The 18,633-nt window shown below is 44.1% G+C and overlaps 1 protein-coding gene across 9 annotated transcripts in view; it reads right to left on the reverse strand.

Annotated features, from left to right (window-relative positions):
* AMBRA1 (autophagy and beclin 1 regulator 1) overlaps positions 1 to 18,633 on the reverse strand; it is a 201,678-nt gene that overhangs the window by 138,807 nt on the left and 44,238 nt on the right. For 5 of the 9 annotated variants that reach the window (XM_010371069.2, XM_010371068.2, XM_030918155.1 and 2 more), the window contains exons 4-7: positions 18,011 to 18,194; positions 16,490 to 16,662; positions 14,885 to 14,951; positions 12,856 to 14,309 (exon numbers count right to left, since the gene is read on the reverse strand). In XM_010371069.2, the coding sequence (XP_010369371.1) occupies positions 12,856 to 14,309; positions 14,885 to 14,951; positions 16,490 to 16,662; positions 18,011 to 18,194 (1,878 nt within the window). The remainder of the gene's footprint in view (positions 1 to 12,855; positions 14,310 to 14,884; positions 14,952 to 16,489; positions 16,663 to 18,010; positions 18,195 to 18,633) is intronic. The other 4 variants (XM_030918157.1, XM_010371070.2, XM_030918156.1 and 1 more) reach the window with 2 other exon arrangements.

Below are 18,633 nucleotides of genomic sequence, written 5' to 3' on the forward strand. Positions count from 1 at the left end.
GAGCATAAATAAGATGTACTGAATCCTGCTCCCACCCCCCAACCACTCAATAAATGTGTAAGAAATCCGGCCGGGCGCGGTGGCTCAAGCCTGTAATCCCAGCACTTTGGGAGGCCGAGACGGGCGGATCACGAGGTCAGGAGATCGAGACCATCCTGGCTAACACGGTGAAACCCCGTCTCTACTAAAAATACAAAAAACTAGCCGGGCGAGGTGGCGGGCGCCTGTAGTCCCAGCTACTCGGGAGGCTGAGGCAGGAGAATGGCGTAAACCCGGGAGGCGGAGCTTGCAGTGAGCTGAGATCTGGCCACTGCACTCCAGCCTGGGCGACAGAGCGAGACTCCGTCTCAACAAAAAAAAAAAAAAAAAAAAAAAAAGAAATCCAGCAGGAGGAGAGGATGCTACCTGCACAGTTCTAATAGGCTGGGACCAATTACAATAAGCAAAATATGTAATGCAAACAGAACCCCATACACCTAGTGTCATTGTCTTGGTAAAAACCTCCAATGCACCCTTTAGAGCACTACTCTGAATAGATACAATAGAGAAGGAGATCTGAAGGGGGAAGAATGAGTACACGAGAAATTGCTCCCAACGTATTTTCAGCACACATACAGATTTCACTGTAGTCCGCAAGTGCTCCAACACCCTGAGCTGACAGAAGCGATTACATCTTTTCATGTTTCAGGGTGTATACAAAGCACACAGCAGGCACTACACCATTCAGCCCCAGAGAGAGGAATGATGAGGGATAATTTAGATCAGCCTAGCAGGTGCTAGTATGACCTACACTGGGGGAAGGGCTGCCTGCCAAGCATACTGCCTGGAGGATCTGGAGGCTCATGCCCTCCCAACCAGGGCAAGCCTCCTCATTTGCACGCGATTCCCAAGAAAGACAGAAAGTGAGGCTGGAGAACTTTGCTTCAGGCCAGATAGCACAAGAAACAAATTCTTTAAGCATTTATGCCTGCTCTTAACCATCAAAGAATCCCACAAGAGCCAATACTTGGAGCACCTAGTCCAAAGCAGAGAGAGAGAGCAAGTGCAGGAGTCCCCTAACAATCTCTTTGGGGCCCTCATTGTCATAATGCCTCCTATTACTCTAGCACCTGACTCTTCCAAATCACATTCCTAAAACGCAGGAGTTGGCAAACTACAACCTGCAGGCCAAAACCAGCTATGAATGGTTTTCCTATTTTTAAATGATTGAAAAACATCAAAATAATTTTTATGACTCGTGAAAATTATATGAAAATCAAATTTGTCTCCATAAATAAAGTTTTATCGGAACACAGCCACACTCTCATTCATTGATTCATTCATTTATTTGAGATGGATTCTTGTTCTGTAGCCCAAGCTGGAGTGCAGTGCCATGATTTTGGCTCACTGCAACCTCCACCTCCCAGATTCAAGGAACTCTCCTGTCTCAGCCTCCCAAGTAGCTGGGAAAACAGGCACCTGCCACCATGCCGGTTAGTTTTTATATTTTTAGTAGAGGTGGGGTTTTGCCATGTTGGCCAGGCTGGTCTCGAACTCCTGACCTCAAGTGATCCGCCTGCCTCGGCCTCCCAAATTGCTAGAATTACAGGCGTGAGCCACCACAACAGGCCCACACTTACTCATTTAGATATTGTCTGTGATTGCTTTCATACTACAACAGCAAAGTTGAGTAGTTCCAACAGAGACTGTATAGCCTCCAAATCCTAATATATTTACTATCTTGACCTTTACAAAAAGCCTGCCAATGCCTGATATAGAGGGTAGGGCAGAGAACACACACAGAATTCAGAGGCTCAAACAGAGTGACCTACTCAGGCAGGTGAGCAGCAAAGGTAAGAAAGATTAACAGAATGAGGCTGGGTGCGGTGGCTCACGCCTGTAATCCCAGCACTTTGGGAGGCTGAGGTGGACAGGTCATCTGAGGTCAGGAGTTCAAGACCAGCCCAGCCAATATGGCAAAACCCTGTCTCTACTAAAAATACAAAAATTAGCCGGGCGTGGCGGTGGGCACCTGTAATCCCAGCTACTCAGGAGGCTAAGGCAGAAGAATCATTTGAATTTGGGAGTTGGAGGCTGGAGTGAGCAGAGATCTGCCACTGCACTCCAGCCCAGGTGACAGAGCGAAACTCCATCTCAAAAAAAGGAAAAAAGAAAGAAAGATTAACAGAATGATACCCCTCCTTCACTCTGTCCTCATTCCCATATTGCCAAAGAGAAAATGGGTTGCCTAACCACCCCCAATGACAAATACATTCAGTATCTAAATGTTACTGCCAGCTGGGAGAGGTGGCTCACACCTGTAATCCCAATACTTTGCGAGGCCAAGGGGAGCAGATCACTTGAGGTCAGGAGGTCGAGACCAGCCTGGCCAACATGGTGAAACCTATCTCTACTAAAAATATGAAAAATTAGCCGGCAGTGGTGGTGGGCACCTGTAATCCCAGCTACTCAGGAGGCTGAGGCAGGAGAATCACTTGAACCAAGGAGACGGAGGTTGCAGTGAGCTGAGATCACGCCACTGTACTCTAGCCTAGGTGACAGAGCAAGACTATGTCTCAAAAATTAATTAATTAATTAATATAAAATTACTGTCTTATAAAGAGGCAAGAGATGCCTGGATTTTTCCAATCACTTAATAAGACACAGAAGACTAAGTGGACGAAGGCCAGTATGTACGTGATTGTCAGAGATAGAACAGGGGTATGTTTTCTCATACAAGGGTGTCAGAGAACAAATGTACACTAACACCTTAAGATGGCAATTAATAGAATTAACAGAACAAAAGTTTTTCTCAAAAACTTTAGGAGGAAGCTCCTGAAAACCCATGGTAGGAGAATTTACTACTGATAAGTTTAAGAGCTTATGGGGGGAGGAAAGGTTTAAGAGTTCTTTTGAGACATTGTTTCCCTCTTTTACCCAGGCTGGAGTGCAGTGGTGCGATCTCGATCTCGGCTCACTGCAACCTCTGCCTTCCGACTTCATGCGATTCTCTTGCCTCAGCCTCCCGAGTAGCTGGGATTACAGGCACCCACCACCATGTCCAGTTAATTTTTGTATTTTTAGTAGAGACGGGGTTTCACTGTGTTGGCCAGGCTGGTCTCAAACTCCTGACCTTGTGATCCGCCCGCCTCAGCCTCCCAAACTGCTGGGATTACAGGCGTGAGCCACAGTGCCCGGCCTTAAGAGTTCTAATCTATGAAATCTATGAAATAATGTTCAGTTAAATAAAACAGGAAATAGGAAATACTTTATACATCTTACATTAGTAATAATGAGTACTATACAATTAATTTTCATTTACCACTAACAACGCTGATACTCGGGCACTAGCAATTCCACTTCTAGAACTTCATCTTCTAAAAACACTTAAGTACACAAAAATCCTGCAACACTGAAAAAGAAAACAAGACATGGCCAACATGATGAAACCCCATTTCTACTAAAAATACAAAAATTAGCCAGGCATGGTAGCGCACACTTGTAATTCCAGCTACTCAGTAGGCTGAGGCACAAGAATCGCTTGAGCCCAAGAGGTGGAGGATGCAGTGAGCCAAGATCACACCACTGCACTCCAGCCTGGGCTACAAAGCGAGACTCTGTCTCAAAAGGAAAAAAAAAAAAAAAAAAAAAAAAAAAAAAGGAAAAGAATTAAAATAAATAAATGGAAAAATGTGTTTTCATTAGCACACAAAAAATTCTGGAGTTAACATACGCACAAATTGTTAATAGCAGATCTCTGAGCAGTGGTTTTGAGAGGATATTCACTTCCTACAATCATACATTTCTGTAATGTTTACTTTTTTACAAATGAATTGGCAATAGTTTTGTAAGCAGCAAAAAAAGAGGCATTTCATTTCCATGTATGATCTCTTGTTTACTATAAATTTTTCAAGCTCTCCCTCACGGTTTCAATAACACACCTTCTTATTTGGAGTTTGGGGAAGAGTGGAGGGGCCTTCTTGCAGGTAATATGCCTGCTGAGAGGACTGATTCATTCATTTGTTCACCCATTCATCAGCTCTTCCCCCAAACATTTAAGGCCTCTCTTATTCTGACAGAATCAGTCATTCCTCCTTCTCAGTTTTCAACACAGTCTCAAGACACAAATCAATCTAAAACTGTGCAGAGTTGGACTAGCTTTAATTTACGCTACTTAGCTCCTAGGTCTATTCTCAACCAGCAGCCACAGTTATCTTTCTAAAATGTAAGATCATGCTACTCCACTTCTGATGGCTTCCCAAGTCACTCAAAGGAGGAGGAAAAAAATCTCTTAAATGGCTTAGAAGACCCTGCATAATCTCATCCTTGTCACCTCTCCAACTTCATCTTCTATCACTCCATCCCTTGCTGTGCTCCAGCTGCACTTGCTGACGGTGCCAAGCATCTCAGGGATTTTGCATTTGCCCTTTCCTCTGTCTAAAATGTCCTTCCCCTAGTTTCGATGGGGTTTGCTTTCGTATTTCTTTAAGGTCTCCTCTGCTCCTTATCAAACCTTTTTTGATGATCCTATTTCAAATTGCAGCATCCCCTACATTTTTTATACATTTCTCTTTTTTGCCATAGAACTTGTCACTGTCTGGCATACCAGGTATCTTATTTTTTTATTGTCTTTTTCCCATTAGAATGAGAGAATTATTGCCGGCATTTAAATAGCATCTGGTGCCAGGCAGGCGCAGTGGCTCATGCTTGTAATCCCAGCACTTTGGGAGGCTGAGGCGGGCAGAGCACCAGAGGTCAGGAGTTCAAGACCAGCCTGGCCAACATGGCGAAAACCCGTCTTTACTAAAAATACAAAAAAATTAGCCAGGAGTGGTGGCAGGCGCCTGTAATCCCAGCTACTCGAGAGGCAGAGGCAAAAGAATCACTTGAACCCGGGAGGCGGAGGTTGCAGTGAGCCCAAGATCGCACCATTGCACTCCAGTCTGGGCAACAAGAGTGAAACTCCATCTCAAAATAAAATAAAATAAATAGCACCTGGAATGCAGCAGGTGCTTAGTAAATATCTGTTAATGGAATGCATGAATGGATGCATGCATGGATCAATCACAGTTTACAAGTCCAACTCTCAGGGTTACTAGGAAGAACCAAACTCATCCATGGAGCAGCCCTTGTGCATACTCCTAAGTTCCTTCTTCTTTTTTCTTACAGACAAGGTCTCCACTCTGTTGCCCAGGCTGTAGTACAGAGACACAATCATGGCTCACTGCAGCCTCAACCTCTGAACTCAAGCGATCCTCCCACCTCAGTCCCCTGAGTAGCTGGGACTACAGGCACATGCCATGACGCCCAGCTAATTTTTGAGCTTTTTGTAGAGACGGGGTTTCACCATGTTGCCCAGGCTGGTCTCAAACTCCTAAGCTCAAACCATCTGCCCACCTTGGCTTCTCAAAGTGCTGGGATTACAGGCATGAGCCACCATGCCCAGCCCTCAGTACTTCTAAAGCCTGAGTTTACCTTCCCCAGCTTCCCTTCCCTTACCTCTCTTAAACTAAGTTTGTTAATTCCATCATAGGCTTGGTCTCCTTTTTATTTCCCAATACTTGGTCCTCTTTCTTCCCAGAAAGAACATGTCATAATTTGCCTGTATCACAAATGAAGATTTCCCGGTTGAGAATTCTTCCCTATTTGTCCTTAAATGCTGAACTTCTAACTCAGAAGAACTCAGAAGTTAGGAAGGGTTTATTGTACTGCATCTTGAATACCACAGACAACAATTCCACCAGTTTTTTCAGGGGGAACTATTCACACCCTGCATAATTAGAGGTAAAGCAAAACTTTCTGCTAACATAAGGATTCTGAACTTCACAAGAGAAAAAGGACCTACAAGTATCTCAAAACTTAAAAAGGTTCATTCTAATGATGCTCAGACTCCAAAACAAAAGATGAGAGCACACATTTTCTCAAACCATAAAAATCCTACTTCTAAGTAAATTTAATGAAAGCCTTCCACAGAAACTTAAAGAAAAACAAAGCATCAGTGGGAAAGAACCTTCGCATTTAAATTGGATTACCCACATGTAATTTTTGAACTAAATCAAGACCAAGTATACCTTCATAAAGATTGCAGAAGAATCTTTAAGGACAAAAAAAAAATACCAACAGCACTGACAGGCAGAGATATTATTGAGATGCCAAGCCAAAGACCAACAAAATGGTCTCAAGAGCAAGCTATATTCAATATGAATGGGGTACCAAAAAGATAAACAAAAGGGAAGGCTGCATATGATGCCAGTGCTCTCAAGGAAGGTGCAGGCCCTGAGTCATCAGTGTAAAGCCAATATAAAGGACACATATTGGCCAGGTGCAACAGACTTATTACAGGCTTCAGGACAACCCATTCACAAGTTAGGAACATAGCACACAGTGAAACATCAGAGGTCACCAGAGCTCAAGTTATGGAAGGTGTGACTTTCTTGTACAACTCTAGGTAATACCACTTCATGTATTTAACAAGTAATTATTGAGCCAATGACTCCGTAAATGATGTGATATAGTAATAGGCTTTTTATCTTTTTTACTAAAAAGGCCAAACAGGACTTATATTGCATACGAAATCATAAGGAATATAACTTCAATTCTACTTATTCAATTCAAGTAATATTTACTGAGCATCTACCGTGTGGCCAGCTAGTATTCTAGGTAGAGAAGGGATATATACAGACATGATCACTGCCTTCAGAGAGCTCACTGACAGGTAAACAAATAATTTTCTGTCATGGCTGCAATATCACAAAGAAGTATCTAGTACACATGCAACAAAGAAAAGGAAGTGATTACTTGGGGCGATCAGGGAAAGTTTCCCAAAGGACACGGTGACAGCTGTGCTGGGTTTTGAATAATAAATTGTGTACATTCCCCATCCAAAGAAACTAGGAGAGATTAGATATCAAAACTCTTTAGACTCAGCTAGATCAACGGCATGGAAAACTACTAAATTTGGACCCCTTTCTATACCAGTCAGGCTAAGAAGACTGCTACTTTCCTTATTTTTAGGTTGCCAGCCCTCTTTTGTGGACCTACAATCAGCAGACACACCCATTTATTTTCCTCCATCAGTGATGGTTGGGCTGAGGCCTCCCTGGAGAATTCCCAGGTGATGGGAGCTGAGGGATCAAATAAGTATGGTGGTCCATGAAGCCTCAAAGGGCTTCAGACTGTTCTAAGCTCCAAAGCAATTCCCCCAGAGAAGTCTAAGAAACCTAGCAATCCAGTGAGGGCTTCTAACTCTAACCTTTGGTGTTCTGGCCACATTTCACACTAAGGCCATCAATGTGCTTTCTCAGTCTTCGTCTATCATGAGAGAAAAAGACCTAAATTCTCAGAACACACTCAGTCTTACAAAATACTCCAGACCCAAACCTTTCTTAACTACCTGGAGACAGAATACAGAAACAATTAGTGCTTCTAGGAGGAGATTGAGATCAATTTTCATCTCTCTCAGTTGCTGGAATTTTAATAGTGAACACCCCTAACAGGGATCACTTTATTAGAACTAATCAGTGTAGTTCTATGGGCAAATAACTAAAACAGCATTTCTCCTAGAAGCATTGCGTTAGTTACCATTCTACCCAACAATAATAATTACAAATTATCTAACATACCTCCAATTTCTTACAATAAGAGCTGAAGGAAGAGCCCCCTCAGGCAATGACCTACGTCAGCAACAGAGGTTTTGACAAAGAAAACTGCTGTTTGAAGGAACTAATTTCAAATGAAATGGAGGAAAGGGTGCCCTCTTCAGGGCCCAGGAGTTCAAATCCCACTTTTGCTTACAAACACCTCTTTAAGAAATAATTTACTCTCTGTTTTCTCATCAGAGAGAGAGATTGGACTACAAAAGTTCTAGGTTCCCTCCAGTTTTAACTTGCCATTGAAGCCATTTTCTTTTTCCTAATACCAGCCTTTAAAGGCCAAGGGCACCCTATTGCAAGGAGCCACAATACCCTGATCTTCTGCTGGATCCTGCACTCCCACAGAGAAATCGTTTCTTTGTAGTGAAGCAAGGGCCTGCCACTCAAGTTGCAATGTAGCATCAGACTATTATAAAAAGACAGCTCGTCCTCCACTGCCCACAGGCAAAAGGAGACAAACTGTGTACTGGTTATTACCATTTGGCAGCACACAGCTACACTTAAATACACACTGTATGCTTATTAATACCCTCACTATTTGCAAACACTATTAAATATTCCAGCAGCATCACGGATCCAAACATCTCTCCTTAGCCTATCTCCTACTACAAGGCCAATGAACAAAACTTTCTCCTTTCAAGTACAGTCGCCTTTTGTGAACTTCACTCACTCAAGAACAACTGTCATCTACAAAAACAGGCTTTGTTAAAAGATCCAACCTCGTACACCAACAGTAGGGACACCTTTTCTTCCCAGCCATCCTTACCTAGCAGCAGCAGCCCAACAGTGACACCTGCTGGAGAACTAGAAGCAAGGGTTGGCTCATCACCTAGAGACTTTCAGTCCCTTTAGAAGGCAGAAGAGGCAGACTAGCACCTGTTTGTCTTAGTGATTTACACCAGAATGCAGCCATTCAAATGGTAGTCCTTCTTTAATGTGTACGCACTTAGAATATTTTACAACATATCTCATTTTTGAGACAGCTGTCAGCCCTCATGGCATACGACATCCTAGCTCATTTAAAAGTGATTCCATATAAATAATGTAACTACTGAATTAATATACTATTTTAAAATGAGAATCCTGAGTTATTTGTATATTTTAAAAGAAAATGAGCATAAATATAAAATTGTTTACAGTGAGATGACCAGGGACTTCATTTTTATAATACACATTTTTAAATGGTTGAACTTTAAACCACAATGCATACATTTTTTGGCACCAGAAAAAAATATTTAAACAAAAAATTATGGTACATCCTCAATAGTTTCTGGGTTTTTTTTTTTTTTTTTTTTCTCAAACAGAGTCTTGCTCTGTCGCCCATGCTGGAGTGCAGTGGCGCGATCTCGGCTCTCTGCAACCTCTGCCTCCCCAGCTCCAAGTGATTCTCCTGCCTCAGCCTCCCGAGTAGCTAGGACTACAGGCATGCACCACCATGCCTGGTTAATTTTTTTTGTATTTTTAATAGAGACGGGGTTTTACCACATTAGCCAGGCTGGTCTCGAACTCCTGACCTCAGGCAATCTGCCTGCCTTGGTGTCTCAAAGTGTGGGATTACAGGCATGAGCCACCGCACCTGCCCAGTAGTTTCTGGGTTTTAAATAACCTATTTTATTAAGTGATTAATAATATTTTTGATGTACAATATCATAGCCATGAGTCACACGTGATTATTTCTCTTTTTTTTTTTTTTTTGAGGTGGAGTCTCGCTCTGTCGCCCAGGCTGGAGTGCAGTGACCGGATCTCGGCTCATTGCAAGCTCCGCCTCCCAGGTTCACGCCATTCTCCTGCCTCAGCCTCCTGAGTAGCTGGGACTACAGGAGCCTGCCACCACTCCCAGTTAATTTTTTTTTGTATTTTTTAGTAGAGACGGGGTTTCACCGTGTTAGCCAGGATGGTCTCAATCTCCTGACCTCGTGATCCACCCGTCTCGGCCTCCCAAAGTGCTGGGATTACAGGCGTGAGCCACCGCACCCGGCCTAACAGTAGCAGCATTTCAAATGCTCAATAGCCACGTGTGGCTAGTGGCTACCATCTTACGTAGCACAGACAGAGAACATTTCCATCAGTGTGAGAAGTTTTATTGGACAGCACTGCTCTAGAAAATCTAGTGTTTACAGACAAAATTATCTGATATCTAGGTGGGGGGAGCAGATGGAATATAGATTAAAGAAAGCTAGCCAAGCACTGATAACCTTTGAAGTCAGATTATAGGTGTATGGAAACTCAGTTATACTTTTTGTTTTTGTATATGTTTGAAGATTTCCACAATAAAATGTTAAAAGAAAAAAAGTGGTTCACTTAAAAATGAAGTTACAGCCAGGCGCAGTGGCTCACACCTGTAATCCCAGCACTTTGGGAGGCCGAGGGGGCAGATCACCTGAGGTCGGGAGTTCGAGACCAGCCTGATCAACATGGAGAAAACCTGTCTCTACTGAAAATACAAAATTAGCCAGGCATGGTGGTGCATGCCTGTAATACCAGCTACTCGGGAAGCTGAAATAGGAGAATTGCTTGAACCCAGGAGACGGAGGTTGTGGTGAGCCGAGATCACACCATTGCACTCTAGCCTGGGCAACAAGAGCAAAAATCCATCTCACAAATTTTTTTTTTGTTGTTGTTGTTGTTTTCTTTTTTTTATTATTATACTTTAAGTTCTAGGGTACATGTGCATAACGTGCAGGTTTGTTACATATGTATACTTATGCCATGTTGGTGTGCTGCACCCATCAACTCGTCAGCACCCATCAATTCATCATTTATATCATGTATAACTCCCCAATGCAATCCCTCCCTCCTCCCCCCTAAATTTTTTTAAAAAGTTATCATATTAAGGAAAATGCCATGAAGGGCAGCTTGCACAAATCTCTAGTCATGAAGACCAGAGTTCATATTCTCACTCAGAGACCTATTATATGATCTTTAACAAGAAACTGACTTCCCTGAGCCTCACTTTCCTCAACCATAAAATGGAAAATTGAATACCTGACTTGCATAGAGTTGTTGTTGAAAGCAGAAGGAATTATTTCAAAGCAAGAACATAATACCTAACACATAGTAGGCCCTCAGTAACTGGTATCTCTCTCTTTTTTTTTTTTCTTGAGATGGAGTCTTGCTCCATCACCCAGGCTGGAGTGCAGTGGTACAATCTTGGCTCACTGCAACGTCCGTCTCCTGGGTTCAAGTGATTCTCCTGCCTCAGCCTCCCAAGTAGCTGGGACTACAGGCCCGCGCCACCATGCCCTGCCAATTTTTGTATTTTTAGTAGAGACAGGGTTTTACCATGTTGGCCAGGTTGGTCTCAAACTCCTGACCTCAAGTGGTCCACCCGACTCAGCCTCCCAAAGTTCTGGGATTACAGGCATGAGCCACTGCACCAGCCAGTAACTGGTACCTCTAATTATGATCAAACAATAAAGTTTATTTTAAACTACTCAGGTATTTCTCAGAATAGCACACGAAGAGGTACTACTAAAGCAGAATGGACAAAAGCTAACCAGAGTCCACTGGTATTACAGAAACAGCAACTGCTTGGTTGCTTAGAGCAGTAACTGAAGACAGTCCTTTTACACCTTTTATAGAGATCTTTAATAAACTTTTTAAGTGCCTACTACATGTCATGCACTGTGTTGACTGCCTTCTCACGTCTCCTGGCAAAGAGGAAGAAGAGAGGCTCGGGCCCCTGATGAAGACCAGTATGCAAGGCACAATATTCCAAAACCAGGAATTGAGGAGCTGTTAATCCAGAACTGGTTTCAAGCATATGAGCAGAGTTAGCAAACCTCTCTATTTTGTTTATCTTTCACATCCAGTCAAGTCTCCCTCTGTTTCCCACCCCAAGCCCTTAGTAAATGCCTAAGAACCTACATGCACTATACCCTTTCCTCCCTGGCATGTGCTGGTTCCCTAAAATAAAAAGGTCTTTCCCTCTCCAAATCCTACCCATCTTTCAAGACTTGATTTTGCAAAGCCTTCTTGAATGATACTTCCCTTTCTCTGAGACTACATCCAATCTCAGTACCACACAATGAAGCATTTGCTCATCTACACTTTTGAAAAATTTTGTTGTCTTGCCTCCACAATAACACTGTAGACTCAGGTTGGTAAAGACCATGTATTATACTTCTTTTGTATTTCCCACAGTGCCTAGCACAGTACTAGAAAATTTGTAACCATTCAACTAATACTTATTGACTGAGTGACTGTCTAAAGCATCCTCCCAAAATAACAAGTACATTATGTGCATAATTCATATTCCCACCCTTGTTAGAAGCTTATGTCAGAGAAATTTCAGTTGCTTCGACAGAGGATGTAATGCAGCGCAATATGCTGTTTGGATCCAACAGGCATATTCTGGGAGTTGGTGATTATGCTAGCTTTGACCTTTACAAAATTACAGAAAGAAGTCCCTAATAAATCAAGATAGATGCGCACATAGCCATGCACGGAACATGTGGTGGGCGATCAACTACACCCACTCTGTTTCTGCCATAAAAGAGTTGGCTAGGATGCCAATCCGAGTATGGAGAGTCCTTCCTTCCATGAATTATTCTTCTTCTCCACTCCAAAGTGAATGTCCATCTGGAAGGTCCATTCAGAGAATCTCAACAGAGCAACTAATAGGCTGTCCAAAAACAAGTATCTCTGAAAAAATTGGAACTTTCCTTGACATACATATATATATAGATATACATATTTTTTTCTTTTCCCTTTGTCAAACTGCAGTGTTCCAAAAGATAAGGATTAGGAAGTGAACTCGGTTGTCCAAAGCAACACAATCAGCAAAGAATCAATAGACTAATCTGTACCATGCAGGGTTCTCTTTTACTTATTCCTAGGCACACTGGGACATTGTTTTGTCTCACAATAAGTAGTCCTGCACATACAACATCTCAAGAAGGTCAAAAAGCAGGGCAGAGAAAGTCAATGATTCCATCTCCTCATGCTTCTCTAACCTAATCTACACTCTCCTTTCAAGGCTAAAGCCAGAACCTTGAGCTTAGCCAGAAATAGAGCTAGCACAGCCAACTGACTCATACTGCTAGGCCCTATCCTATCTCTGCCACCAGAGCAAGATTTTCCAAGAAAATGCAATGGGGAGATCAGAAGCAGATGCGTGGGTCCCAGACACTCCAAATACAGCCACAACATCTATAGGACTGAAGGAAATGATACAAGGAGAAAAGCAAGGGATGCAGGAGAAGACAGGAAAGCAACTGCTTACCTCCTGAGTGAATCCTCCTCAGAGCTTTCCTCAGGCATATCCTGATGTAAGGCCTCCTGTGACACAGTTCCAGATCTGCTGGACTGGGTGTAAATTCTTTCCCAGTGGCCTGTCTCCTGGTTAAAGGCCACCCCCACAGTCCTCTCCTCCTGCGGACTAGCAGAGCTGCTCAACTCCAGCCTGCTGGAGCTGGGCGTTTGGCCCTCAGTCCGCTCAAGAGGTGGTAACTGGCTGCCACTCGATGGCACACCCTCAAAGGAGCTGGGGACCTGCCAGGAGGAGCTAGCCTCGCCAGAGGAGTAGTTAGGTGTGGTTCTTTCCCAGCGCAGCGTATCGTTGTTGAAGGTCAGGAGATTGTGGCAAGCACGACAGCGATTCAGGTGGCCACGGGACAGGTTGGAGTTGTTCTCACTGCTGTGTGGGGTGGGCTGGTGGGAAGGGCCTGGCCTCTCAGATTCAAGGTTATTGTTGAGCATTTCCTGGGCCTGTTGGGTCTGGGGAGCTTCCCCACTCAGGCTCTGATCCAGCTCCTGAAGCCGGTCATACTCCAAAAAGAAGCGTCTCAGGTCACACTGAAGCTCATGGCGAATGTTGCCCGAGTTATTTTGGCTGGAGCCATTCCCTCCATCTGACTCAGTTGCCAACCCTGATGCCGGAAAACCCCTCCCTTCTGTGGCTGAAGTGTACACAGATGCCTGAGAGCCACCTTCCTGCTGTCTCAGCACAGACAGCAAACTCACTGAAGAGGCACTGGTCCTGGGTGGGGGCATGGATTCCGCCTCAGAGCGGGAGTTCAGACTGAGTACTGTCCGGGTCCACTCAGATCCTGTCAACCCGGGAGCTATTTCTCGGTGATACCTAGAAGGGTGGCTAGACAGAGGCCCTCCCAAAGAGCGGCGGGTAGGACCCAGACTGAGGTTGCGGAGCGTGTTGCCGGCAGTGCTGCTCTGGACTGTACTGAAGGCAGACGGCCGGTTCAGGAGGCCCTGGTCCTGCTGCGTTGATGAGGCCTGCTCCGGGGGATGGAAGGGCTCGGTCTGTACAAAAGAAAAGGAAGGGGTAGTAGCTCTGGCAGAAGCAGGGGGGACACTGTCCTGGTGTGGCAAGAGGGAAGGAACTCGAGTGCCAGAGCAGCGGCTGCAAAGGCACAGGATCCCAAGGTGCTGGCAGCACTCAGCTGTGGGGTAACTGACCCGCTGTCGGAGCCTGATGTAAGCGGAAGTCCTGGGGCGCTCCGTGGAGGGCTGAGGGGGAGGCGGTGGGGGTGAGGGGGTAGCAGAATCTTGCACTGTGCTTTGCTCTCCCACCTGGATGCCAGAAGAGCGGGAGGACAGCATGTGCAGGAAATTGTGGAGGAGAGGTGTCCGGCGAACTGGCTGTGATTGCAGGAGGGCACGCTGACGGTAGTGGGATAATTCTGTTCCATCTATGGGGATCTCTGGTTCGTCATCACCCTGCAACGTGGACCAGCATGGGGCAGGGGGTAGAGCAAGGCAGTTAGGTAGTACCTCCAAGTAAATCAAGAAAAACTAACCACTGACAATCATCCAAGGAAAACAATGTTCACAGGTGGGAAACAACTCTCTACCCCTGAAGCATTGACAACTGGCCTCAGATTCAAAATAATCACATGGTATTAAATTTTCCACTCCCAATCAGCAGCATATCTGAATGAGTGCAGCTGACAAACCAATTGTCTTACAAAAGACATCTCTCCATGACATGGAAGCAGTGAGGGGAAGCAAAATGTCAACCAGCCAGAGGCACATGAGTGACAAGCTATCCAACACTGTCTAGTGATGATAAGGGTTACTTCTAATGAGGCGATCACTGGAGAGTTTCAGAATCGACTCTCCTGTCAAGATTATGACTATAACCCTGAATATACAATCTGAAGCTAGCTTTAAATCTTGACTGGAAAGAAAGACTTGGGTATTGAGAATTAAAATCCAATATAATCAGAATTGGAATACTAGTTAGGAAAAGAACTCACAGTTTAGCTGGAATTGGAACTGCTGGACTAACTTACCTGTTGATTAGAGGGGTTAACAATTGCTGTGAGTAAGTAGTGTCCAAGTGGATCAAATCTCACCAGACTGAAATCACAGAAGAGACAAAGACACGCATAGAGAGATTATGTTAACTGAGAAGAGAAAACTTGTGTTCAAATTTATAGCAATCATTACTGATAACTGGTATCACTCAGGTATCCACTTCATTCAAGACTTTCAAAACTTTCAAAGAGATTAAAATAACAACACTCAATACTTCTTGCCAGAGTAAAGGAATATGTATCACAAAAATAACGATTTCACATGAAAAACACCTAGGGTTTCCATCCCAGGAAACAGCTACATTAAGCACATCTTTGCTCAAATACAAGAGCTCATCCTAACCATATAAAATGCTCTCATACTCTGCCACAGAATCAGTTCTTCCCTCATACGGCAGCTACACCAGCAAGAAGCATGAATCTTGGTGGCAACGAACAGACCCAGCATTAAATGACATAGCTGAAACCAGAAAATTGGCCTGTATTTGACTGCAAATCCAAGAGGACCAAAGAAACACAATGCATCATCTTTAATACAGGCAATATGTTTTGATCTTGAGGACTAAATAAATGTCAATTACATGCTTACATCTCCATCTTCCAGTTTGATATACACAGACAACCCAACGAGGTATCTAAAATACCACCCAAACTTGTTTCAGGTTTTCCCAAAGAAAGACTATCCAAAACACAGTTAGCTTTGAAACTAAAAGAGAGTCTAATGACCCTGGTCTCCAAAGATCAGAAGAGGAGGCCAATAAGGGAAAGCTGAAATGAACAAAATGAATGTCTCCCAGCTGATTAGTCAACTGTTTAGAAAGTAGGAGGCAGCCAGGTGCAGTGGCTCACACCTATAATCCCAACACTCTGGGAGGCCAAAGCAGGAGGATCACTGAAGGCCAGGAGTTCGAGACTAGCCTGAGCAACACAGTGAGACCCCCGTCTCTACAAAAAAATTTAAAAATTAGCTGAGAGTGGCTGCACACACCTGTAGTCCCAGATACTCACAAGACTGAAGTGGGAGGATTGCTTGGGCCCATGAGGTCAAGGCGCAGTAACTTGGGCCCATGAGGTCATGACTACACAACTGTACTCCAGCCTGGGTAACAGAGCAAGACCCTGTCTCTTTAATAAAATAAAAAAAAAAAAGGGCGGGGGTGGGCACGGTGGCTCACGCCTGTAATCACAGCACTTTGGGAGGCTAAGGTGGGCAGATTACTTGAGGCCAGGAGTTCAAGACCATCCTGGACAATATGGTGAAACCCTGTGTCTACTAAAAATACAAAATAATGAGCCGGGTGTGGTGGTGGGCGCCTGCAATCCCAGCTACTTAGCAGGCTGAGGCACAAGAATAGCTTGAAGCCAGGAGGTAGAGGTCGCAGTGAGACGAGATTGCACCACTGCACTCCACCCTGGGTGACAGAGTGAGACCCTGCCTCAAAAAAAAAATAGGAGAAGCTGTGAGGATGACAACTTGCCCTGAGCGGGGATAACAACCTGTCTTCCAAAGTGACAGCTGGCAGAATGTTCTCTATCATGTCAGTCCTGTGCCAGACAATGCTGATGGGGCAGCGCACTCACCGGACCCGTTCCATCTCACTAGCTGTCTTCACCACAGCAAAGGGTTCCCGTCGACTCCAGTCCCAGAAGTGGATCTCATTGGCAGTGGCAATCAGCAGGAGCTGAGCCGTAGGGTGGAAGGCCAGGGAGGCAATGGCATTGTTGCTATCTGTGAACCAGCTTTCACTGCCACCCTGTGAACAAACCAATTCCAGATATTCTCAGGTTACAAGCTACCAGCACACTGGGAAGTCAATTTCAAGAAAGGTCCATTTAAGGTAAAATGACTACGTCTAGGGACTACTTTAAATATATCCTTATAAAAAGATGTAGAAGATCAGTGATCTGGCAGTGCCACTAATTTATCAGACAAATACTATATAATCAGCTCAGTTCTTCAAATTATTCACAATCTATAAGCAATAAGCATATATACACAGTTCCTATTTCTTTTTTTCTTTTTTTTTTTTTGACAGGGGGTTTCATTCTATTACCCAGACTGGAGTACAGTGGCACAATCTCAGGGCACTGCAACCTCTGCCTCCTAGGTTCAAGCACTCCTCGCACCTCAGCCTCCCAAGTAGCTGGGACCACAGGCACATGGCACCATACTTGGCTAATTTTGTATAATTTTGTGTATAATATTTTTGGTATAATATCCTGCCCAGGCTGGTCTCGAACTCCTGAACTCAAGCAATCCTCCTGCCTTGGTCTCCCAAAGTGCTAGGATTACAGGCGTGAGCCACTGCGCCCAGCCCACAGTTCCTATATCTAAAGCCTGAGAAAAACTCAAGCTTGGTGTACAACATGGTGCAAGACAACCTGCTAGCCAGTTACTAGGACAAAGAGGATCTTGCTTTGATGATCATGATCAGAGTACAGGACAATCTTTGCCCTTACACAACAGAAATCCATCCTGAACATATCTTAGATTCTCCTATACTATGTCACAATGGGCCAAAGGAAGCAAAAGCGGATGTTCATCTTAGAATGGAAGGCAATCTCAGGGCATGCTTAAACTATTGCAAAAAATAAAAACAAAAAGGAATGGAAGACAGGGAATTAGACTTCCTATTAATTAAGTGGGCAATGTCTACCACAATATATTCAGATGTAGTCCTAAGAACCCGGCTAGGCTCTTCCAGAATTAAAAACTCAATGGTAAACAAGCCTCTGCATTTAGAATACCAAAAGAGGCTGGGCATGGTGGCTCATGCTTGCAATCCCAGCACTTTGGGAGGCTGAGGCAGGCGGACCACTTGAGGTCAGGAGTTTGAGACCAGCCTGGCCGACATAGTGAAACTCCGTCTCTACCAAAAATACAAAAATTAGCCAGGCATGATGGCACATGCCTGTAATCCCAGCTACTTGGGAGGCTGAAGCAGAAGTATCACTTGAACCTGGGAGATGGAGGTTGTAGTGAGCCGAGATCGTGCCACTGCATTCCAGCCTGGGCGACAGAGTGAGACTCCATCTCAAAAAAAAAAAAAAAAAAAAAAAACAGAAAACCAAAAGAAAAGGGTATCTTAAGGAAATACTCACGTGTAAATCCCAAATCCTAACCTCCCCATCTAGGCAGCCAGAAGCAATAAGGCCTGAGATGGTGGGATGAAAAGTGACACACCATGGAGTACGGCGGTGTCCAATCAAGGAATGAACACACTTGCCAGTCTTCACCTCCGTAATATAGATATTATGATTCACATGGGTGGAGGCTAAGAGAGTCCTAGAAAATCAAAGAGTAAAACTAATTCAGAAGCATGTGGAAGGGTAACCAACCTTATCAACTTTGGACAACACAGAATAGTGATGCTACCTGCCGATCCCAACATGAAAGAACCTAAGCTTTGTACGTTAGGCAAACATATATCTAGATATAAGGCAAAAATATATCTACAAACAGAAATATTCTGATCTTTAAAGGCTTTTGGCTTGTCCACACTATCCCCAAATGACACATGCCACATTCAGAAAATATTTTTTCCCACTGGAATAACCATCATGCCACTGGTGAGCTATATCACATAGGCAAATGATTGCTATTGAGAAACTTTCCAAGTTTTGATCCTCTGTTTCCTTTGCTTGTTCTCATGATTTTTCAGGTTAGCACTGCTCATCTACTTTCTTTCCCTTTCTGACACGTGGCCAAAGCACTGTTCACAAAG

Source organism: Rhinopithecus roxellana, chromosome 15 (assembly GCF_007565055.1).
Source record: "Rhinopithecus roxellana isolate Shanxi Qingling chromosome 15, ASM756505v1, whole genome shotgun sequence".
NCBI classification, from domain to species: domain Eukaryota; kingdom Metazoa; phylum Chordata; class Mammalia; order Primates; family Cercopithecidae; genus Rhinopithecus; species Rhinopithecus roxellana.